This window comes from Astatotilapia calliptera, chromosome 14 (genome assembly GCF_900246225.1).
Source record: "Astatotilapia calliptera chromosome 14, fAstCal1.2, whole genome shotgun sequence".
Lineage (NCBI taxonomy): Eukaryota > Metazoa > Chordata > Actinopteri > Cichliformes > Cichlidae > Astatotilapia > Astatotilapia calliptera.
Genome location: NC_039315.1, coordinates 6,996,435 through 7,021,861, shown reverse-complemented (window position 1 = coordinate 7,021,861; position 25,427 = coordinate 6,996,435). Strand labels below are relative to the sequence as shown.

The 25,427-nt window shown below is 37.4% G+C and overlaps 1 protein-coding gene across 4 annotated transcripts in view; it reads right to left on the bottom strand.

Annotated features, from left to right (window-relative positions):
- Positions 1-25,427, bottom strand: part of cntn5 (contactin 5) — a 119,456-nt gene that overhangs the window by 53,589 nt on the left and 40,440 nt on the right. For all 4 annotated transcript variants that reach the window (XM_026191357.1, XM_026191358.1, XM_026191359.1 and 1 more), the window contains exons 2-5: positions 24,708-24,825; positions 9,487-9,693; positions 331-454; positions 44-219 (exon numbers count right to left, since the gene is read on the bottom strand). In XM_026191357.1, the coding sequence (XP_026047142.1) occupies positions 44-219; positions 331-454; positions 9,487-9,693; positions 24,708-24,762 (562 nt within the window). In that variant the 5' untranslated portion in view covers positions 24,763-24,825. The remainder of the gene's footprint in view (positions 1-43; positions 220-330; positions 455-9,486; positions 9,694-24,707; positions 24,826-25,427) is intronic.

Below are 25,427 nucleotides of genomic sequence, written 5' to 3'. Positions count from 1 at the left end.
TAGGTAGAAAGTTGGTGTAATAAAGCAGAGAAATCATACTCACATGCAAACTGTAATAAAGCATCTCGACTGAGGACAATCCCAATGCTGTTCTCTGCTTTGCACTGGTACTTTCCATAGTCAGTGATCTCACTTGCATTGGAAATAATTAAGTTTCCGTCGATGAATGTGTAGCGGTAATCTGCCTCTGAATCTACCTGCGTCCCATTGATGTACCAACTGAAAAACATAAGAGGAATAAGGTTTTTGTTATATTTGTGATGAATGACCAACTTATTTTCGAGTTAAAGCTGAAATTTCAATTAGCACACAGACAAACGAATGCCACACCTGTATGTGGGTGGTGGATTCCCCCGTGCCTCACAGTGCATCACCACTTTCTTTTCATCAGAATCCAAAGGAAAAATAACATCATCTGGCTCCTGGATAAAAACAGGCCCAAACTCTTCACTTTCTACAACAAAAGAAGAGATGGAGAGAAGATGATTATAATTATCATAACAGAGTGCCAGGGGGCTTTCTATGAACTCTGGAATTTGATTTGTGCATGAAACAGTAGGAAATTTGCAATTTTTCACAACATTAAAACCACCTGCTTAATATTGTGTGTATCACTTTTATTCTGTAAAAGCAGCTCTGACAAGTCAGGGCAAGGACATGACAAGTCTGGGGTGCACTGTGGGATTTGGGGACTTTAGGTTACAAGATGGGGCGCTGTGGACTGGACTTGCTTTGGTGCATTTTTGATGGTCACCAAGATTGGGATCTAGAGAGCTTGGAGGCTAGGTTGATGGACTCCTTGTTGTGATTCTTAAGCCATCAGGTTACATTTTCCTGCTGAGGGAGGTTGCTGCCAGTGGTTAGTCCATGTCAAAGTAACAGTTAGATATATGTGAGGACCTGAGGGAAGATCACTGCACTATGGACAAAATATTCCCTTCACCTGTCTGTTTTTTAATATTGTGGCTAATTAGTGCATTCCAGATTGAGCGATATATTTTATAACTAATCTGTTAGTTCTAACATTACAAAGAACTGAGTAATCCTCAAAATGGCACTCTAAACTGAATTTTGAGCAAGAACACCTGAAAAGCATTGTCCTTCCAAGAGCTATAACAGCTTTTGAAGTTAGAAGTGATCCTTTCCTCAGGGTAATCTTTTAGGTTTCTTATGTTAAAAATGAATGATGATATAAGTTAAACCTTTAAGATTATCCATTAAGCTTTTATCCCATTTCTTTTAGACGTTTTTGGACACACTGCTGTTTGACTAAATGGGCGAGTGATTAACGAAAGACAAGTGATGGTCCTGACTTTGCTATTTACTAAAGTATTTTTGTTGCCCTGGCTTGGGAGTGCAAAGCAGGGAGTGTACATCTTCTATCTCTTTGGGCTTTGCACTTGATATCCAAGCACATACAGTTTGCTAAACAAAGGTATCAAATGGTAAACAACCATGTTAGGGGACTGATAACATTAGTACGATATTGTTATCCATCTTCTCTTCTTACAGATTTGTTTCTGTCCTTTTACAGAATAATTTAAAGATGCTGCCACTGAGCAGAAAACAGGCATTTTTTTTATTTGTTGGAGGGAATATTATAACACAAGCATTATTTTTTCTGTCAATCTTTCTGCAGTGTTCACCTTCTTTGCTATGGTGGATACCAGGCCTCTATTTCTTTCTTTCTTTTTTAAAATAACACTCTTGGCAAGCAGAAGAATACATTAAAAAAAAATAAAACAACAACAACAACAACAACAACAACAACAACAACAACACACACACACACACACTAAAAGGACCTTATCTGATATTCAGCAAAATTATTTACTGTATGTAACTCTAATATAAGTGCTTTAATATGGTATTAATCAATTGCTATATACAAACAAATGTAATAAGACAGACCATTGCGTTTAAATGGGAACACAAGCTCATTTCAAATACGCTGTATTGAAAATAGTATTTGCTTGTCTGCCTTAATATGCATATGAACTTGAGTGACATCCCGTTATTAATCCATAGGGTTTAATATCAGCCCGCCCTTTGCAGCTATACAAGCTTCAAGTCTTCCAGGAAGAAGACTTGAAGCTGGAACAATGGGAATTCTGACCATTGTTCCACAGTTCATTTTATATTCTGTTTATTTTTTATTGACATCAGTTATCTTGTATCTTTATTTCTTACACCAAATTAATAACTGCACATTGTTTAGAGGCATTTACTACTCTGTTACTTTTGTGACCTCAAGTTAAAAATCTATCTTAGATCATTATTTTAGCCTCTGTTATTAGTAAGCAGTAGGTAAATGAACTATTAAACTTATAAATGCATAATGCGCACTAGAAAATTACCAGCCATGCGTTACCACATCACTGACTTCCTAACTCATAGGAAATCCCAAAAGCAAAGAAATATGACATTTTGAACACTTTTGATCTTTCATTTTAAGGCACAGAGCACAACTGTCATCAAATGCATGTGCGCGGTTCAAAGGGAAAACTGTCATACTTTTGTTCTTTTAGTTGAAAGCGTGCAGCATACATGGGGGACACATGGGTTGTTAGGAGTCCAGAGGTACCTACAGTGTGACCTCATTAAATAGATTTTAATGAAAGAGCTAAGATGAAACTGTCAACCAATTTGCTATACCAATATATACAAGACACGATTGTTTTACAACAGTACAGAGAAAACTTTAGTTGTAAACGCCACTGAACTACAGGTTACAAAAAACTTACCCAGACATCAATGTTTTTTGGAGGTATAATGTTTTCAATGTCCTTCTAGCTCTGACACAGTAATGTGTCAATAATCACATCAGAGGATATGTGTCAGACAAGGAAAACTAAATTGTTATGACACATATAAGTTGATTTACTTCAACTGAAGGGTTCTTTGGTGCATAGATTTTAAAATCCATTTACAAAACACCCAGTTTGTTACCTATTGAGCGGCAGACTGCAAAATGAGCATCTAACAAAAAGGCAACATTTGAGTTTGGGGTGCAGGCCAAACAAAACTGTGCAGGCGTCCTTGCAGCCTTCTTGCCAGCAAGCAGGACAGGGCACATGGGTACATCCTCTCTCAATGTGCCAGTCTTCTGCTTTTCTCTGAACAGATTGCAACTCCTCCCTCCCACAAAATGGGACCTGTTAAGGAGGGGTTACACATTCTGCCATGAGCATCCACCTTTCGGCGACAAGCATGGTGCTGGAGAAAATAGTCTCACTCCTGAGGAAGGGAGCAATAATGATGGGCCTTCAGAGGGGCGTCTCCTCTAGTGTTCGGTGTATTGTAGCGGTAAGTAAGTAAGTAAGTATACGAACTGATCGTTTTTACGCCCAAAAAATATTTTTCAGTTTTTCTATACTGGTGCACATTCCTAAAAAAAATCATCCCAAAGATTGTAGAATAATTAATTATTATCAAACAGAGCTTCTCAAGTCAGCCGGGGAAAAAGCCTGCCTTTTAAAAAAAAAGAAATATATAATAGACAGAAGCGAAATGTCAGTAATTTTTTTATTTATTTCAGTATCATTCAGCCCTGGAGTTTTCTGCTTGACAGTCCCTGTTGCAGTTGTGTTGTTTCTTCCGAGTGCTCTTTGTTTCATTCGGCTGGTAACAGAAAAGTGATGCACCTTGTACGGCAGGCTTCCTAGTTGCATTACACATCAGATTTACAGACATTGCAAAAGACAGCTGAATCTTGTGTTCTTCAAAAGAATTGCACATTTAGGGATATTCTAAGCTCTGTAAACAGAGCTTCTTTGAAGTTTGCATGTGACACAGGAGAATATAGTAGCTGAATATATATATATATATATATATATATATATATATATATATATATATATATGCAAGTCATGCATGCTGCTGTTTAAATCAGTAGTTTAAGCAGCAGCATGCCCTCGTCAGAGACTAACACGTACCTTCCCTACCTTTCATTGACATTAAAAAACTCAAAGCTAAGCATGATAATATCAGCTATTTTTGTTAACTTCATAATCATTGAACTTCCAACCTGCAGTGGCTCCATGCAATGCCAATGGGACAGCCAGCTTAACAACCAACTGGTTAACAGACATAATTACACTGAGCATTTTGCTTTAGTTGGCCTTAGGGAAGGTTTTTATCCTATATTTTGCAATACTGTTTATTTATGTGATACTTTTGAATTGGTTTAGGAGAGAAAAGAGAAACAAATAACAGAAGTAACTCTGCTTTATTTTGTCACAAAAAATGATTTTTTTCCCCCTGATAACACTAACAGTTTCAGAATCTATCAGTACATTCAGTTAATGGCAACTTTGCTAGTGTAAAATGTAATTTTTATAATTTAGTTAACTTACATAACAATCCTCAATTGAATTCTCTACTACTGAACTGAAATTCTTGCAGCACCCAGTTTGGATGTGAGCCACTTTCTCAAGATTGTTTTTTACAGTCTCCATGTTTTGGCTCTGACATCCAAAATATTTGTCACATTTGTGGCCACAACTGTAACCATAGATTTAGTTCAGTTAACCGTTGTCATTAAGAGCAGAGCATCATCGTGTGTGAGAGTTGGAGAGATAACATTTGGAAGATAAACATGGCAATAACAATCAGAGAATTATCCCCAGAACCCATTTTAATACACTTAGGGCATTCATCACTAGCTGACACTGCATTTGATCTGGTACATAATGTCAGCAATGCAACAATACGAGTGACTCAACCTTGAGTATTTGCCGCTATTTAGAAATAATCCAATGACAAAATGGGAATCATGTTGTTTTTTCTTCCCGTGCTGTATATAATCTCTTTCATACTGTCAGCAATTCATTGTTCTACAGGGAAATAAATAGCTTTTGAAGTAATATCCTCATCACTGGAGGAAAATGAATCAATATTAAGTTGCAAACCTTACAGTGCATATAAAGCAACTGATGTCAGTCCTTGCAGTGTTACTAGTTCTAAAAATAAAAGAAGCCCATCAGGTCTTTACATTTTCTGCATCTTATTTACACGGCTCTCTGTCTGCACATTCAGACATAAACTCAGCAATATCAGTGTGCTGCACCTGTCCTGCTTAGTTTAGCGAATGGGCCACTGAAAATTATTAAAATATTTGTATTTCAAACACAATCAAGTTTCAGGTGAGTCCATGTCATAACATATAATATATGTTGCTAAAAGGTGCAGGAAATGCCAGAATTGACTTATCATAATATACATTCACATGGAATTTATATGATATTTATATTTATATTTATATTTATATATTGCAGGAACAGAAAAACATAGGGACAGACAACCTAAAAAACGTAATTAAACTCAGGAAGTGATATTAGATAATATCGAGCTGAGCAGCACCCATTTTTATTGTGATGTCAATCAGCATACAAATATGTGGACCTAATTCATCAGTCTAAATCATATTATTATAAGAATGATATATTATTACATCTGATAATAATATATAATATATAATAACATCCAGCAGTATTGAATATTTAAATTAAGTTTCATCCCCTTAAGTGAGGGAAATATGTTTAACAAGGAAGAGAATTCCTACAGTGTTCAATCAGTGAGGATGTAAATACCTTCAGATTAAAGCAGAAAATTAACACTTAAGCTTCACACTTAGTGTTTAATTTTAAATCCAGTATGCTGGAGCCTAAACAATAAATGACTATCACTGTCTTTCTTGGCAACACTGTAATTCTGGTACACAGTATATTATTTATAATGCATTATTGTGCAGACAGCCACAGGAAAAATTCATATGCATTCTGTTAGCGCTCAAAGGCAAACATAATATGGATTTAACTGACTTTACTATGGGTACGGTGGGGCAGTGCTATATACAGTCGCCTCAGGGTTTGAACCACTGAATGACTGGCACTTTTCTATATGGTGTTTGAATGTTCTTTTGGTGATTGTTTGGGTTTTTTCCAAGCGTTCCAGTTTCCTCCCACAGTCTAAGGCATGACTGTTAACAGTCTGAGACTGAACTCTATCCTCCTACAGCATTCTAAATTGGTTTTAGGTCTACATGTGAGCATCAGTGGCTGTCTGTCTCTTGGCTATCTCTTTGTTAACCCTGTGATGCACTAGCAACTTATCTCAAGAGTTTGTCTTTGGAGTGTGACAAGAAGCCAGAGTACTCTGATGGAGTACACACGCACATGGAGAACATCCACACAGAAATCCACCAGGACACATTGCAAAAAGAATGATTGAATTATTGATTGATAGACTGATAGAAAGAGCTAGAGTGGTCAGTTGGTGTCTGCTCCAAAGATCTGGACAGGGCAACTTCAAGCTAATGTTCTGCAAAACCCAGGTTGCAGCATTATTTTAGTGTGTCCTAGTACTCTCTCCAATTTGAAGGCCAAGTTCCATATAATATGGGATGTCAAAGACAGGGTACACTGGCAGCTGGTGGATTTTGGTGGATGCAGTGTGATGGTGTTGGGCAGCATATCCCTCACTGGCAACGTTTGTCATCACTGGAGCCAATCCCGACACTGAGAGATCAACTTGAGAATCTGCAACAAGTGGCAATCCCATATCTCCACAGTCTGAGACTGAACTCTATCCTCCAACATGACAACACTCGTCCTCACAGAGCAGGGTTTATCAGGGACTCCCTCCAGACTCCCTTGTGAGTGTAGAGGTTGGAATGGCCTGCCTACAGTGCTGATCTTAACCCTACTGAACACTTGTGGGATCAGCTTTCGCATGCTGTTTATGTCAGAAACACACAATCACACTGGCTGACTTGCTGCAAATGCTGGATGAAGAATGAGATGCCATCCCACGGCAGTGTGGTACTATGCTGGTCACTAGCATGAGGATGAAAGGCCAGGCTTTTGCAGCTGTGCATGGTTGTTCCAGATGCTACCAAGGTACCTGCTTGTTAAATTAATACATTTGTTGAATGTCAATTTGTCTAAAGTTTTTCATGGGTGCAACCCACATACTCAATTAAGGAGAAATAAACAGGCTCCAGACTTCCCTCAATTTTCAAGGCTTCTGGGAAAGAATCTGCGCTTCAAGGACAATTTTTTCCTCAATTATTTGACACAATTTAATGACATTTATATGAAAAGAAACCTGACAACCTGAGTAAATACAAAATTCTGTTCTGACAACATTGTATTTTATTCTATTGTATATAGTATCTTATTCTATTGTGTACAGTATCTTATTCTTATTCTCTTATCTTATTCAAACGTTTTTGCTACTGTAACTTTGTACTCTCCACTTTCTGCTGTAAGATAACAAATTTTCCACATGTGGGACTAATAAAAGTTATCTTATCTTTTAATTGCTGATTTAACTTACTAAGGGAAAAAGTAACTACCCTGCTTGTTAAATAATTAATTAACTGTGATTAAACACTTTTTAAATGCATTTATTTTTATTTAGGGGCAGCATGGTGATGCTGTAGCTAACACTGTTGTCTCACAGGAAGAATGTCCTGTGTTCGAATCCACCATCTGGCTGGAGCCTTTCAGTGTGTTTGTATGTTCTCCCTGTGTCTGTGTGGGTTCCCTCTGAGGCTTCTAGTCACACTCCAAAGACAGCCTCCTGGATAGGTTGCTAGTGCATCACAGGTTTAACAAAGAAACAGACATGAGACAGATGGCTACTCGTGCTCATATTTACACCTACAGCCAATCTAGGAATCCCAATTAACTTAACAGCCAAATGCTTGATTGCAGGTTTGCTGCCAATGGTGGCACAACCAGTTATTAGGTTTAGGGGGCAATGACTTTTGCCAGGTAGATTTGGATAGCTTTTTTCTATTTTCAATTAAAATCTATATATTTTTTTTTACACTCGGTATCTTAGTCTAATAGGAGAATCTGTTTGATGTGTCTAAAACATTTAAGTATGACAAATATGCAAACAAATTACTAATCAGGAATGGGACAATTACTTCTTCACAGCAATACTGAAGAGCTGTTCAACCAACATGTTTGTGATAATTTGAAAACACTTGAGAGTTGGATAAAAAAAAAACCCCCATATCATTCTTTAAGTGCATTTGTATTTGTTTATGTGTTTGTCTGTAGAAAATACAAACACATACACAAGCATATGTGTCATTCAACTTCGAGTGTCATGGCCATCTGTCAGTCATAGAGTCAAAAAACGCAATACCCCCTTCAATCCACCAACGGTACATTACTTGTTGGCATCCATTTCATCCACTGAACATCAATCCGGTGCAATGGTATAATGGTCCTGTCAACACTGACAGTGGAGAGGCATTACCTTCACCTTGGTTATATAGATGTAAGTCATTTTATGGCTACCTAGTGATAATGCTGTCAGAAAGTAAAAAAGGCAGAAAGATAGGCAGAAAGGAATAGACAAGCGCCTGGAACAGAAAAGAAGGTAACAAAGGAAACAAAAAATGAAAAAAAAAGGATAGATATTATAATTTTATGCCTGCTTCTAATATGACTCACTTTATTAGGAACTACTGATCCGGTTTGACAATAGAGAAACTGCTTCAGATTTCCATTAATGAGCCTTCCAGATGCAATAAGCATGATGTAATTAATCACATCAAAGCATCAATGTGTCATTAGATCCTCAAGACTTATTAATCCTTGAAATCAGGACACTAAGTGACCCATGTAAATTTATGATGTTGTGTTTCCATTGTGCATTTTGGGTATTACATCTTGTCTTTGACATAGCTATCCATTATTTCTTTCTATGCTGGCAGAAGCACAGTGAGCACAATATTGCAATGATCCCACTTCAATTTTACAAAGGGCATGACCCTGGTCTCCCCGGAGAATGCGGTGATAACGGATAGGTACAATTCATTTCCAGACCAAACCTAAACAGAGAGAAACATATAAAGTCTAACCTAATATGGCAAACTCTTGCCAGAGTGCAGACATAGCAGAGTGCATTCACACCAATTACTTTTGGAGGAGCTCAGTCAAACTCTGGAGTGCCTTCCCTTTTGGTTAGGCTCATTTTGGCGGGTGAGAACACTGTCATCTGAACTTCACAATTCAGGTCTCACTCCTGTATAGGGTGACTTGAAAGTAGTTGACCCCGACTGAGAATGTAATCCAGAACTAACAACAGAAAATAGCGTGAAAAAGTGGTGCTCTCTACTTATAAGGAGTTAGAAGCTGACATTGATAGCTAGTAAGACATACTATGCCATAAAAGAAAAAACATACTCAGCTTTCTCTTCCTACTTTGCTAAACAATGTATACTATAAAGTGTAAATTAAGACAAAAGGGATCCAAATATTAAGTATCCATGGATAAAATGGGAGATGACTTCTATGCAGCAAAACAATTGTCCAAATTCTCCCATTAATAAGCTTTTGTGTTTATATATATGTATCCCTGTTGAAACATTTGCTTGTATATATGCAAGTATGAACGCAAACTCTAACAAATCAAAAACTTTTGAGAGAAAACAAACTGAGATTTTGACTGCTCCATTAGTTTTACCTTCGCTTCTATAGTCCTCCTGAGAGCTATGCAGACTCAGGGCTGACAGGGGGTGACTGGAGAAAGCAGGCCAGTCAGGAGTCACCAGCCCACTGCTGTAGTGTTGAGGTCTGCCGCGTGAGTTGACCACTGAAGAAGAGCTGTCTGGCTTCATTCGTAATACTGCTGCATATGATATAGGCCGTGCTGCAACAGCTCTTGCAAAATCTGGGGGGGAAAAAATGTGGAGCACAGTTTAAGGATAAATCATTTATGTTCAGGATGTTAACTGAAACTGAAGTTAAATTTGTCAACAATAACAACAAATTCAGTTTTAGTGGATATTTGTTGCAGCAAGTCGATGTCCAAATTGAAAGAACAAATTATGAAAGCACTAACCTTTTTAATAAATAACAAAGAGAAAAGTACTCCAGTGTAGTGTATAGTATAAAACTCAGCAGCAAAACAACTCTAGTCAGTTTTCATTCTGCAAGGAATAGAATAATTTGGAGCAAACTAGTGCTTACAAGCATAGCACACAGGCAAAAATAAAGGAGAAAGCAGGTGTGTCGTAAAACTCAGACAGTGAAATAAACAGAAAAAAACACCTTACAATGTCTAAAAAATGCATAGAAATGATATAGTTGATCTAATTTCTGAGTAAAATTGTAACCACAAGGTCTAAGAGATTTGTGTAAGATTAAATATCTGTCTGTTAAAGTCCCAATATCCACCTAATATAAAAGTCATTTTCAAAATCACTACCACAGCACCTGTTAAAAAGGTGTGAAATTACCCATAAAGATTCTAATTTCTTTTTTAAACATTTTTTTTATTCTACAATTTTAATCTAGGAGTCTGTTTTCCCATTTGCCTCTCATACAGTCTGTTTTTTTTTTTTTTTTGGAGCATCTGCTGCGTAGCACCATTTGATGTACTGACTAAAAAGGCACTTATGATGCCTTAGGTGAAAACATGCAGTTCTTAAAAGGAACCACAGACACACTGCATATTCTGGAGATTACTGTCATCAAAGTCTCAAATTGAATAAAATGGTAAGTGTAACAGAACAGGAGAGAAACAGATTCCTTTAAAGTCAAAGAGACCGTGGAGGTTCAGAATAATATCCTCTCTGAAAAAAGATGTCGAGGCTGTCACTAGTCATCGCTGTCACCATAAATGTCTGCAGCATATTTCTGAAGAATTCAGTCCACTTTTTTAATGGTATTGTTCCAATTCGTTTTACTTTTGTGATACTATTAATATAACTCAAGAAAACATAAACAATTAGTGTATTTTTCTGCTTGAAATTTAATCCTCGTTTCACACGTTTCAAAGCAACTGCACGATACAGCTAAGGAATAGCTAAAATTACTGGTACTATGGAACCAATCCTGTGCAAATATATGGCTCAAACTAAAATGCATAAGACTATAATCTTAAAGCTCAAGAAGAACTTAATCAGATATCTGCAAAGAAGGGTGGGAGTTTCTTACCCTACACGATAAAGTGCTGTGAAAGAACTGAACAAAACTGAGAAATAATTATGTGTCCTTGGGGACTTGTCAGCTGCAAAAAAAGAAAAGAAAAAAAAAGCAATCTACAAATGGAGAGCAGGCAATTACAGTATTACATATTCTGCTGAGAAACAGGATATGGAACTCCATTTGAAATTAAAGATACTGTGAGTTTGAACATTGAAAAGCAAAGCAATTAGTAGATGGTTGGTAGTCAGTTAAACCATTTATCCTGCCAAAAATCAGCTTAGTTTGTGGTATAAATCATATTCTCACTGCTGATGCCTGCAACAGTACCTTTCAGTACTTCATTAAATGTGCCTTTAACACCTGGAAAGGTACAAATCGTATTAACTTGAGAGAGAATTCCAAAATAAAATTTTAGCTACTTTTTAGAGCCTCAGTAATACGGCTTAATGGCATTGTAATAATGCAATGCATTTATATTAGCATTGTTTGTAATGTTCAACATAAATATTTTAAATGCAGTATTTGTTAAAAAGCGCTCCTGTTATGACGTTATTTTTGTGCTGCTATTCTGAGTGCACATAAAAAGACTTTGCAAATGCAAGTGTTGCATTTTGAGGAGAAAATTATTTTGAGCGAAGAAAAGTTTAATTTGAGCGAACAAAATTCTGCTGCGTACAAGAAATGTATTAGTGTAGCTAAACCTATTTTTGGTTAGTATGTTATTTGTTTTAAAAATTTATAATTTTTAAGCCCATTGTTGGTTTTAATCTAGCTTAAAGCAAACCACTCCACTGGATTTGGCTACATTTTGGACAGTGCTTCCGGAATAGAGTAGCTAGTGAGCTGATTGGAGAACAAAACAGCTAATCACAATCTTCGCATCCAAGTCTGTGAATGGTTGGTTTTGTGGAACATTTATAATGTGTACAGAAAGAGTTGAGCGTGTAGGGTGCAGAGATGTTGAGCAACACACTGAGAGCAGGTCCGCAGATATCTGTCAGCACACAGAGCAGAAATCTGAGCAAGAGCAAATGCAACAACTGAGCGAGAGGGGCTGTTATTGTGTGTGTATATGGATAATAGCAAACACTGAAATACATTTCTTGCACGCAGCAATGAATTTTGTTTGCTCAAATTAAGCTTTTCTTTGCTCAAAATAATTTTCTCCTCAAAATGCAACATTTGCACTTGCAATTTTTTTTAAATGTGCGCCCAGAATAGAGGCACAAAAATAATGCCATATCCTGTCATCCCATGCATTACCTGCATGGGAGGAGCATGGTCCCCCATCAGAGTCCAGTGGGGGTCAGGAGCGCTACTACAGGGTCCCATACCTACCATCCTAGATTTTGTATACCCAAATCCAGTGGAATTTGCATGGTTGAGGATGGCCCAGGAAAATATTCTCCCAGCAGATGCAACAAAACACTTCAGTTTCCAGATATTATTGGATCACCTTAAGCTGCTTATTGCCGACTCCTGTAGCAACTTTAGGTTCCCTTATACCAACACAATGGATGCCCTCAACCAGCAGTATGGATAGCTGACCCGTCAGCGTATTGCAGAGTTAATGGACAGGCAACTTCTCATATCAGGAGATACCAAGACCTTCAGGATATTTGGTCTAAAGGTACGATTACTGGTCAGCATGCTTTCACAGTTACGGAGGGAAGGAATTGTAGAGATGGAATGTGGGTCTCATGTGTCAAGGCTGCTTGAGAAACTGACCCATGGTATTAGGTGTAGTTTCCAGCAGTGACACATTCACCCTCAGAAAAACGAGCTATGAAAACCCAGTTGTTACCACACAGACGAGGGCCCTCAGTCACGAGAGATGCTCTCTTTGTGACAGGCTACTAGTAACAAAGTGCCTAAAGATATGATTTAAATTTCATTTTTTGCTAAGTTATCTATAATGTGTAGACACAAAAGTGTCTCATCCTTAGAGTTAGGGCCTTCAAGGATTCACAGGTCAGTGCCAATAAATCTATGAAAATGGTCAGGTCAGTGTATTTTAAATCCAATCATTGGAAACGGGTGAAAAACTTTGAAAGCGCTTGAAGACAATTGCTCGAGACCACTTTAAAAATATAGCAAAGAAGTTTGACTCTTTAGTAGACAAAATATATAGACATGAGGTGTACTTTTGCACAGTATTGTAGTTACTTATGTATGAGATGATGGGTATGCAGCCTGGCAACATGACCCTGTAGGCCTGGTGTAGGGTAAAGAAACCCTGGAGAAAAACTAGAAAGATCTGTCATGCCCTGCAATGAACATTTAGAGTCACACAGGAATACAGAGTGAGTCACACAAAGTTCTGCTTATGATCGTGTTTGTCACACTGATTTTTTTTTTTGCAATTCAAGCAGAGCTCAGAACATAATATATAACTGAATTTTTTATAACTGAGCTGAGGCCAAGCTATCAGAAGCAGACTGGTGTTAAGCATATTTGATGCAAAAATGTATAAAGCAACTTAGTATCTTTGACTGACAGCTAAGATGTAATGGTTGAAAGAAGCTGAATGATTACAAGGAAACAGCTTGTAATAAAACAGGTTGATCTGTTAAAAGATGACAGCTGCAATGACTTCATTTAGTCAAGATTTAAAATACTGTCAGGACATACAGCTAATTTCTCTCGCTAAACAGGACATCTCCACGTAAACATGCCGTATCTCATCAATGCCATTTGGCATACTTCCTGCAGTGGAAATAAATAATAATGTTACTAGATTCATCAGACTTTAAAGGTGATAAATAATAATGACTACAACACTATGAATGTGCATATATAGAAACGGATGTATCATTTTGTAACCAAACCACAGCACCTAAAATCAGAATCAAATCATTAGGATACCTGAGAGAGTACAAAACTATGAGGGGTAATTTTTACCAAAGGACTAGTGAATCAAATAAAAGCTTACCCCAAGAGTATTAACACAAGCCTTTGATGCAAATTCAGACTGGGCCGGAACCATAAAAAATAGCCCAGAAGTGTTTTTCACAGTACAAAATGAGTCATACTTATTGGGAGCATGGGATTTTAAAATACTCATGAGCTTGAGCAACATTATGGTTTCATTTAATATATAACATACTGTAGCTATTGTAGGACTATCACAATTCTGACACACTCAGATATGATAATCTAGTGTTTTTTAAATATTAAGGTCTAAGTAGCTTTCATTTTTTTGACATTGTATTATACTTGATGTACCAAAGTGTCCCTAAAGTAATAAACCAGTAAGACAGTCATAACTCCTGACAGTCAGGTTGATACAAGTTTAAGAAACTGGTTACTAGGTATTTTTTGAAGGATTTTCTGAAAAACTTTTGGATTGGTGGCTTTGTGAATTTGTGCTATCCCGTGTGCGACTTTTGTTAAATCAACGGCATAAGCTACTGTGTAGCTAAATAACTGTAACACAGTAATTTCCTAACCGTTGGAATAAATAAAGCATTTTTTATATCCTATCTTGTCTTGCCCTTTGTGAAACAATATAATACTTGTCATTGCTTTTATAGGTCTAATTGTATTATTAATTGTTTTAATAGCTTTTACAATACATATATAGACTTAGCATGTGAATTATACTTCTGCGTCAGATCTACATCGTAACTTTCGCCATAACGGGAACCCCATTGCATCACCAACTGCATCACGTGCTACAACCCTGGTCTACATATCACCGTTGATGAACAGCTTTTCCCATCAAAGACTCGGTGCTGTTTCCTGCAGTATATTGCAAGTAAACCTGACAAGTTTGGGATCAAGTTTTGGGTGGCCTGCGACCTAAAATCCAAGTACATTTGCAATGTCTTCCCATATCTTGGCAAGGACCCCAATCGTCCCACTGGGGAGAGACTTTCTGATAATGTAGTAATGAGGCTGATGGAACCATTCCTAGACAAGGGCATAAATGTTACCACGGACAATTTCTTCACATCGCTTTCACTTGCGCAAAAACTTCTTGGACGGAAAACCACCATCCTCGGCACAGTCAACAAGATTCGCAGGGAAATTCCTCAATCCACTAGACAGACAGATCGCAATGAATTCACCACTCAGGTATGCCACTCCACACCGAGCCCTGGAAAAAGGGCCACGTGTCAGGTCAAACACAGATGCAAAAAAAATCAGGCCACTGTGCGATGTGTTCACTGCTACAGGTACACATGTGGTAAATGCAGACGACAGATACCGTGGCAGTGCCAGGATTGTGAGTGATTGCTGAAAATGTTGAAATGTACTCACTCACTTTTTATCATTATTTGTAAATATGTGTACAAATGGTTGGTTTTTTGTACTGTTTTCATCAATAAATGTCAGCAACAAAGGACATACAAAGGACATGTGTTGATTTCTCCCTAAGATGGCAAACTGAAACACTCCACTCCCCCACCCCCTCAATCACTCACCCCCACTCCCCTCCCTCCAGAATTCCTAGGTAACGACCTAATATACATATGAATGACTAGCCAATTTAGCTTCCACTTCCAGCATTTGACTGCTCTCCGGCTTTTAAAGGTAGAACGGTAGAAGCCTGGCAATCCCAGTGTTAACCCAATGCCACAACCTTCTGTGTAACTTGGAGTGCATCTCCCGAGAAATGTCTGTATGTACTACTAGTTTGGCTGAGGCATACCACAATGACTTTGAATGTCATGGAAGGTTGCAGTGTAGGGATAAAAGGAGTTTCTGGTTACATGATTTAGGTAACCTGAGTTGGGATGTACATATTTCCTGCAGAAGACTAAATCAAGCATTAGACTGTTACACACTGAATGCAGTGTGAAAAAAAAACCAAACGAATTTCCAAATCGAAAGTTGCCGTGTAACGTATGTAGACACTGAACGTGTTGCATTTTTGTGATGAATTAGTCATCAAAAAAATGCATTATGAAAAAAATTACGTCAACATAGAGGCATGATGAGCTGGTTCTGATTTCTCTTAACAATAAAACTAAGAAACTGAGATTCTGGTTCATCCAATTCTCACGAGAAGGCAGCAGTAGGGAGAATTTCGTAGTTTGATCCAGGAGTTGAAACTGTATCATGCTTTTGTACATACTGCAGGATGTAAGTAGGGCAGTTTGAGGTCTTGTTGGCAGGGCTGAGATCACATCTGAAAAGGCAGAGAAATCATTTCAGAGAGCCGATTGACCCGGATCAGCATCTCGCTGTGTCTGACGTGAAAGACTAATATTTTACTATTTCCACCTCATTGTGTGTTCACTGCACATCTACAGAAATTCAGTGATCTGATTTGTCCGATCTGTTTAGTCAGATCCCCCCAAAAATCTAAAAAAAATCAGAAAAATTGAGCTTGATTTAAAAAAAAAAATGTTGCAAATTTGTCCAGTTAAATTACATGGTTGGTGTGAATGGTTGCATTAAGAGTAGATGAGTAAGAAAAATATTTTCAACTCATGAAATATTGGCATGGATTTTATGCATCTGGTGTTTAGAGAAGAAGCAGCGATGAAGCCTTTTTCTCCTTCATATCAGTAAACTAGTTCTAAGTCACACATGAACAGCTTAGTTTCACCCATTATGGATGAGTAATGCAGACACACCTGAGTTTAGTACATAGTCGTTGCTCATTATGCCAGGGGTTCAAGATGGTACAATAAAATACTGTGAATTACTAACACAGCTTTACCACTTAATGCAATAGTAAAAGTGCAGTGCCTGTAAAGTACATAACAACAGTGGTGATTAAGCTACTGTCATTTCAATGAATTTATATTGTAACAGCCATCCAAATATTATTTATTGTTTCCACTGACTTCATAAAAAAGATATACACTCACAAGCCACTCTTTAGGTATTATATTATATATAAAAGGTGCTGAAACATTCCTATGAGATTTTAGTCCATATCAACATGATAGCATAATGCAGTTAATGCAGATTTGTTTGCTGTACTCCTATGGTGTGAAACTCCTATTCAACCACATCTAACAAGGTGCTATTACATATATTGTCATTCTCAGATTACTTGAGCTTTGGGGCATGCTGCTTTATCCTTCAGGAAACAGCCATCAGAGCATGAGTACATTGTAGTTATAAAGGGATGCACATGGTCAGCAACAACACTCAGATAGGCTGTGGGATATAAATGATGCTCAGTTTGTACAAAGGGGCCTAAAGTATACCAAAAAAATATACTCACTACAGCACCATCACCAGCCTGAAGTGTTGACACACGGCGGAATGGATCTGTGTTTTTATGTTTTTTATGCCACATTGTGACCCTACCATCCAAATACCGCAGCAGAAATTGAGACTCATCAGACCGGGAAACATTTTATCAATCTTGAATTGTCACATTTTGGTGGTTCCTTATGAACTGTGGCCTCAGTTTTCTGTTCTTGGCTGAGTGGCACCCAGTGCAGTCTTCTCCTCCTATAGCTGCTCTGCTCTACAGTCATTGCTTCAAGGTAGGATGTGTTGTGCATTCAAAAATGATCTTCTGCATATCTTGGACAACAAGTTGTTATTTGAGTTACTGTTGCCTCCTGTCAGCTTGAAGCAGTGTAGCCCTTTTTGTCTGACCTCTGGCACCACCAAGGAAATTTTAACAAGAAAAAAGCAGAGCCTATAAACAGATATCTTGATGCTGCTACTAAAATAAAACTATACATATTTGATTTTAACAGAGACATGCATGCTCCCTGGCTTGTTTGGAAAAACTATGCAAAATTATACACTGGCATCCTAGGTACCAGACAAGCAGACAAACAAAAAGTTACTATTATAAGAAACATAACATAACGTTAAAGGGATGTTGTACAAACTGCATGTATGCTTTAATTGACATAATATGTGGTGGAGGTTATAAAACGTATCACTGTCTTTTCTCAGGAAAAATAGCATTCCTAAATCCTGACAAACACAGCAGTCAGACAAATAACTTTTTTTATTTGTTTGACTGCTGAAGCCAACGGGCACTTGCACTTGTCAGCTGTCACCTTCATCTGATAAAAGCAATGACCCTTGCAGATCCTGCTGATCCCTATCTTTCAGTGGGTGCAAAATCAGTCACACTCATTGTTGCTGAAAGGCCTGCACTTGCTGTATTTCAGGGAGCTCCAGAGCAATGCCATCGGTGATCGTTTCAGGTCTTAACACCACCTTCATGATAACATCAACAAAGGAGGCAACAGCCATTCTATACTTGAACAAAGAACAAAAAGTCAAACATTCCTGTTACCTTGTCTTTATTATGACGTGTGTTTTAAACTACTAGACTGTACGTTTACTTTAATGGAGATCACCTTTCTGTAATAAGCTACTCTAAATTATTATGCAGTGTGCCTACAAAGGACACGTACATGGATTTGAGACAAGGGACTTAACATGCAAACAAAACAACAACAGAGGTGAAGGTGAGGCTAAAGGAGGATGACACGTTTCGAGTTAACAGAGGTGAGATCTGGAGAAACAAACACTGGGGAAACACTGAAAACCTATCCACTTGTATTAGGCCGTTGGGCTGACACTGTGCAGGGCACAATATGCGAGTCTTGTGGGGCTTTGTCGGCAGCCTCTGGACAATGGTGTGAAAAATTAATTAGAATAACATACAGTAAGTAGGTGAGACATTCGTGGGTGCTCAAGTAGATGGACATGATTAGGCATAGCCTGTAAGATTAATGAAGACCTTCACAGGAAGATTATATTGACTGAAGCTGATTATGCTTGAGACCATTTATTCAGTGGAATATCATTACAGATAGAACAATCCATACATCATATGCAACCTCACTTCACCTCATATCACAGTGGACTACTTACTAAAACCCAGTCTTTTTTCATGATCCTTGGCGTACGGTGGGGATTGTATGAGTTGCTTCAACCTTGCCACAGTAACAATGAAACCGCAATGGTACTGTATGATTTATGGTATTAATGTGTCATACCTCCTGATGGCAAGTGTGGGAGTAAATTCAGTATGCTGCTTGTACTTGTTCCTTTTTTTTCTTAACATAAAATTCATATTGAAGATGCATAATAATCGGACAAAAAAAAAAAAGTCAGAGGTTATACGTTTTCTTTATCCTGATGGTTGGACCAAAAATAGACTCCACTGTCATGCATTTGCAGAACTTAAAATGCAGACTCTGTAGACAATCGAACAAACTGGAAACACTTTTGTTCAAACTGATGGAAAATCCCAAAATCCAAATAGCAAGGTTCATATAGGACTCGACAATTTGGGCAGGGATGACACAAGGAGCAAAAACAGACACTGTGAAAGGGAAAGACACCATTATTTAAATATATATATATATATATATATATATATATATATATATATATATATATATATACACACACACACACACACAAGAGGGCAATTAGGGGAAGTGAACACAGCTGGTGTAATGAGACAGCGGTGGAAATGAAATGAAATGAAATACAAAGCACAAGAGACAGTGAAAATAGAAGAGGAATTAACAAATAGGAAACACAAGTAAGTTAAAAACAACTTGTTCAAGGTGTGATGGTGAAGTCCAACATGTTGAAATTAATTAATCTTGAAACATTTTAAACTGATCAAATAATGTACAGGAAACACAGGAACATGACATCCACATTCCTTGTATTCAACACGGTTTAAATGTACCAGGTTAGCACAGGTTTGTGATTACTGATGACTGCTTTTCCTGTACACTGACTAACAGACCATGACTTTTGGATTATTGGAATGCTAGGCTAGTGGGAGATGCAGTTATGGAATGGGGGTGTCACTTTTTATAACAACTCCATATTTTAAAGTTTATTTTTCAAGGTATACAATTACAGCAATATATATTCATTGCATGGTCCGGCTCTGTGTACTGCATGCAAATACTCATTCGTTTCCCCACACACAGCCATATTTCTGTCATTTGACTCTTTTGCCCTTGGTGAAAATTACTTCATGCATCACTTATACGGCACTACACATCTATATTCCCTGCAACCCACTTTTAATATTGAGATACCTCTGAGTTAACCAAGGAAAAGCTGAATTACCATTCCACACTTAACACTCCAAGAAATATTATATTTCAATCACTGGTGGACTGAGGTGGGAAAAAAAAGAAAAAAAAAATGGCCCCAGACATTATGCCTGGCCAACCCACTTTGTTAGTGCCCTCTCCCTTCTATGTCATAGAAGGGTCCACACCCTTCTATGACAACGAAGAGAGGCACAGGGGAAAGTAAAATAGAATGGAGCAACTACTGTCTTCAAACTGAGTATTTTCTGTTCTCATGGAGAACAGTGGGTCAAAAATCCATTATACAAACCATTGTGTCAAAAGTATTATACTAGACAAAGACAGCATCACACCCGTGGGAACAGCTGCTCACGGCTCCTACTGCTGATAATATTGAAAACCAGTTTGAAGTGTGGCACTCTTACTAAAATGTGACACGTCTCTGATAGTTGTGAGTACTAAAAGCACACTTAGTTCACAGTGCTGTTCTGACTAAAATGGAGAACTACAACTCTCTCTCTCTCATATATATATATATATATATATATATATATATATATATGTATATTATTACAACATTAGTCAAATACGTGTTGTATAAATTGAACAGCTCTTCCTCAGAGTCCACATATGGAAGATTCAACTTCAACGTCATTATGACCCAAACTATTTGTGGTATCACAGTTTTCAGGCAACAACAATTTGCAACAAATTTGCAACAATTGGACTCTATTCATTTCAGTTACCTTCAAGACAAAAATTAGTGTTAATGTATGGATGAATGATGCATTCAAGTCCCTTGAAAAGTTTGGCTGAAGAAGAATGAAGGCAAACAAATTTAAAAACTTGTCATTGTCAAGCAACAATATCTGCCCCAAATATTTGGAAAAGGGTATTCTGAGTTAAAGCTCTGTCCTCCTGGAGTCCTCAACTAAATGGAGCTGGTCTCACAAACTGAATTTGTGATTTTTAGGATGTTATTCAGGTTGCAAAACAATGTCTTGACTCAATATTACTACCCCCATATTTTGGCTCAAGACAATGTGTTTACTGGTTTATGCTTTACAGATGCTATAATTCATACATTTTGGCTGTTTTTGTATTTTTCTCTATTGGCATATGTGTTTTGTGTAATTTAGATGTTTTGTTGTGTGTGTGTGCGTGCGTGCACTACTACTCTGTTGATGGTATTGCTGTCTATTGTAGCCTGTACACACATGCAAAAGACAATTTAATCTAAAGTCATATCATGCTGTTAAATAAAGGTTAAAGAAAATGAAAAATATGCACATGCATAACAGTAGGTGTCTTATTTTTAGATTTTTATGCAATCATGAAATACTTTTGTTTACACTGTGATAAATCTCCTGGCATTGTCATTCAACTAAATCACACAAGAATGAAACAAAGACTGCATTTCCTGTATCCAATTTTCAGCTGAATTGCATAGATATGTTCAGTGAATACTGCAGCCATCAGTGTAGGGGAATTGATGACATTCTTTGTATTTCCTTCTTTCTATGTCACTATATGTGTAGTGCAAAAAATACCAAGTTAAAAATAATATAGCAAAAATATACAGCATTTAAATACTTGAGTTTGTTGTACATAACAGTATATGTGAACATATGTTCACCTATATTCCAGAAGGAGAAACAACCTTGCATTCTTTTTTTTCTGAAAGGAAGCTAGTTTACAAAGCAGGAAGACAACAGAAGTCATTGTAGTAGTACTGAGATGAGACACCCATAATGAGCAAGCAGAGCAAATTCTGTCAACTGTACACATCTAAGGAACCAGGAAACCAAATCCTGAGATCAAAAATCAATGGACAGAATTGGCTCAACTGAACCAAATTAACTACACAAGCTGCTAAGTCCCTGTCCATAAACTTGATAAACTGTTGAAGTCTTGACAAACAGAAAAAGAATTACTGAAAACTCTTCTCTTTTCCACAGTAACTTCCTGTCAGCTAATTTTAAAAAGTCCAAGTCACAGTTACTTAATAGTGGAATTTCTGTTAGTATTGATATCTTCTTACCACCTTCATACATACACCAATACCTTGTAGTATTGCTTTCATTGGGAATTGGTGCCAAATGTACTACTACTACTGTAAGATTCGGTTCATTGTTAAGTCCCATAGTAGACCTCAGTGAACCAGAGTCTGTTGACTCTCCAACCAGTTTTCCTATTTCTCTATTCATGTTTGAAAAATCAGAATCTTCTATAGCAACCGTGGCCTGTTCTGTTATCGCACATAAAGCAAAGAGACACCCACATAGAGACACACAAGCCATTTATGAGAAATTTCTTAAGTGCTCATGTTGGGCTGAAAAGCTTTCAATAGTCACTGCACTTTGCAGTGATTCTTCTTGTGAATTTAAAATACTTTTTTTTTTTTAAAAAGGGAGAATAAACTCTTACATTTCTTCATGCCTTTAGGGCACATTAAAAAGCTATACAGAAATTAGAAAACAGGAACTCACTATAATTATCCTCCTTCACACTTTGTGATGGACAGTGGTCAGCACTGTCAGTGATGGTCAGCTGTCAAATGCTACCAAACATGAGTGTTCCACAGTTTGTTAAACAACTCCTTTTATATTTATGCTTCTATTTGTGTATCATAAAGCTCTACTGAGACCATTGCTTTCAAAGGTTTTAAATGGGACTCAAAAGTATTGTAAAAGCATTGCATTTAAAAGTTGAAAATTGGACACTTTGTGACGAAAAACAGCTTGATTAAAAACTAACTCAAAATTGTCAGTCATCAGCTTTACCATCTCCTTCACACATTCCCACGCGCTCCATGCATTGCTTTTACAAAATCCCTGGGGAAGCAATGATTACAGTTTACAGACAGAAGTTCAAAATGCTTATGATTAGACTACATCAAACCTTATGGTGCTTTTGAAATACAAGCTCAGGCCTGTCAGCTGATGGAGTTCAAGCTCAAATTACCACTGGAGGCTTGTTAGGCAGCTTCCCTGCTAATACCAGTAGCAGAGGTTTGGGAGCCCACACTTTGGCTTTCTTGAACAGTATACAGTAGTTGCTGGGATGTTAACATTTTCAAATTGTGGTAAATGTCTGGTTTGCTGTAATGTTAACGCAGCACTGTGAATAATTGGCATTCTGTGGTACAAACTGTACTGTCTACAAAAAACCATGTGTAATAGATTTATGTCAATATATAAAATAAAATATATTCACAATCTAATGAATGCAAAACAGTGGGTCACAATCAAAGGTATAAAAGATATTTCCTATGTGACAGTCCCAAGAAACGAATTTTAATGTTAAATTTTTTTATTGAATAATAATTCAAGCGTTTTTTTCCCCCCACAGAATTATGTTTAGTGCTCCTATGCAAATACTTAAATTGCCAAGTACCCTGTGAAAAATCATTAACTAAGAAATATAATCAGTCCAAGACAGTGGAGTGGGAGTCTGTCTGACCACAAGATTAAAGGCTCTCTGGAGAGGGAGCTGAGTGATATCAAGGACCATCACAGAGGCAACTTGTCCAGCCAGCCCGTTGGTGGGAAAATGAGAGGAAGTGGGTTGGAGCTAGACATTTTTGAATTTGTCACCAAATTGACCATTAATATATCTGAGTGGCCCACCCTAAATTCTGTCTGTGGCAAATGTGGGCTAACAACACACAATACTGAATCAGGAATAGTTGCCTGAACAACAATGGTTGTTTTATACAGGATGAGCTATTTTCATTCGAACCATAAAATGAGAAAAGTGAAAAGAAAGATTTGTGGGTTTTTTTCTTTGTTGCTTCATGTCACTTCTATACAAGTTAAATATTTTTTTTAGCAGCTAAAAATAAATTATATCTCACTTTGTTACTTTGTAAGGTTGTAATGTACAATACTGCTCTACAGCAGCATACCTAACTTTAAAAAATATGCCCACAATTTATTCAGAAGCAAACAGCCTCAAGAGACAATGTTTAAAACTCAAGAAACAGTTGTTTCCATTTATTATTATGGTTTAACAGGCAGACCAGTGAGGTCAGTGCAGCTTCTGTGACTTCCATAAATGAAGCTCAGAGAAAGGCCCAGAGTGCACAAACCCTTCTCTGGTGGGTTGAAAGAACTGTTAAAAGGGCAGAATCCATTAGACCGGCAAATCCATGTTCTAGACTGACTGAGGGAGTCGCTTGATCCGTAACTTGAAATTTTGCGCTCACTGCTAAACACACTAGTGAAGATGTAGCATGGGAAGATAATGGATAGCAGACAGATAAAGCGGAGCACTGGTATGTTGAAACTAATTACTACTAAGCCAGTTAAGCCTGCCTGATACTTTAAAGGTAATTGGATATACATTCATGTTACGTAAATTTACTTTTATTCTTTCTTTATTAATTAGGTAGAAAGGTATGTATAAAATAAAACTTGGTAATGAGTAATTACTTTGTACAGCAGCCACAGAAGGTGTGCAAAGGTGTTCCCAATTTTATCTCCTTTAGAAACCAAGAAGAACCTGGCACATAAATTCTTGGATTTAAATACAAAACGTGTCTTTTTAAAGATGTGAAAGTGAAAAAAATATCCCCGATATTTGACACCGATAAATGAATGAATAAATAAATTCTCCTACATGTGGCACATTTATCCCCGGCAAGTTATCATTTTAGATATTACTGTATCATTTTCTTTTTGTAATATTAATACTTTAAATTATTCTGTACATATTTTCTAAATAGTCTCCGAACACTAGCTCTTGAATTTCTTACCTGAAAGGCCACTGATGACAGACAGGAGGAGGAATGGTTTCCATGGTGACCCCATACTTGTTGAAGAGGTCCCTTCTGCAAGAATGTTAGCAGGTCTGCTTCTTCATTAAAGCTGCGCCTACAAACATTAGGAAACAAATCAGTTGGTGGGAGGATGTACCTCTGTTTATCACATACAACCAGAAGAACCCTGTAGAACACAACAGCTGTCAATCAAAAATCCCTGTGAAAATCTCACTGAATAGAGCGTGCATTTATTTTCTTATCACATGATCACAGGGATGTTTCACACCACACAATCTGGACTTCAGGGGGGTTACACATGACAAGATTGCTCCCACTCCATAATTTCATGCAAAATTTATACAGTGGGCAAGACTACTATCCCATCCTGGGCTCTTCACACCCTCTCTAATTGCATGCAGTCTATCACGGCTATTAAATTCCCATTATACCACAGAACTGCTGTACATCTTGTACTGAGAAAAATCCAACATGCATCATGTAATCAGATAGTGACTGACACCAACTTGGCTACTGAAGTGACAAATGCATGCTGCAGTTACACAGTGTGAATAGTTTGTGAATAGCAACAAAATCCTTGAAATTTCACGATAAAGAATGTTTTGCAGCTACAATATATAAAGGACTCTTTGAAAGCACTACGTTCGCCTTTTGCTTAACTTTTTTGCTTAACGCTTAAAAGGAGCGTGTTTTATA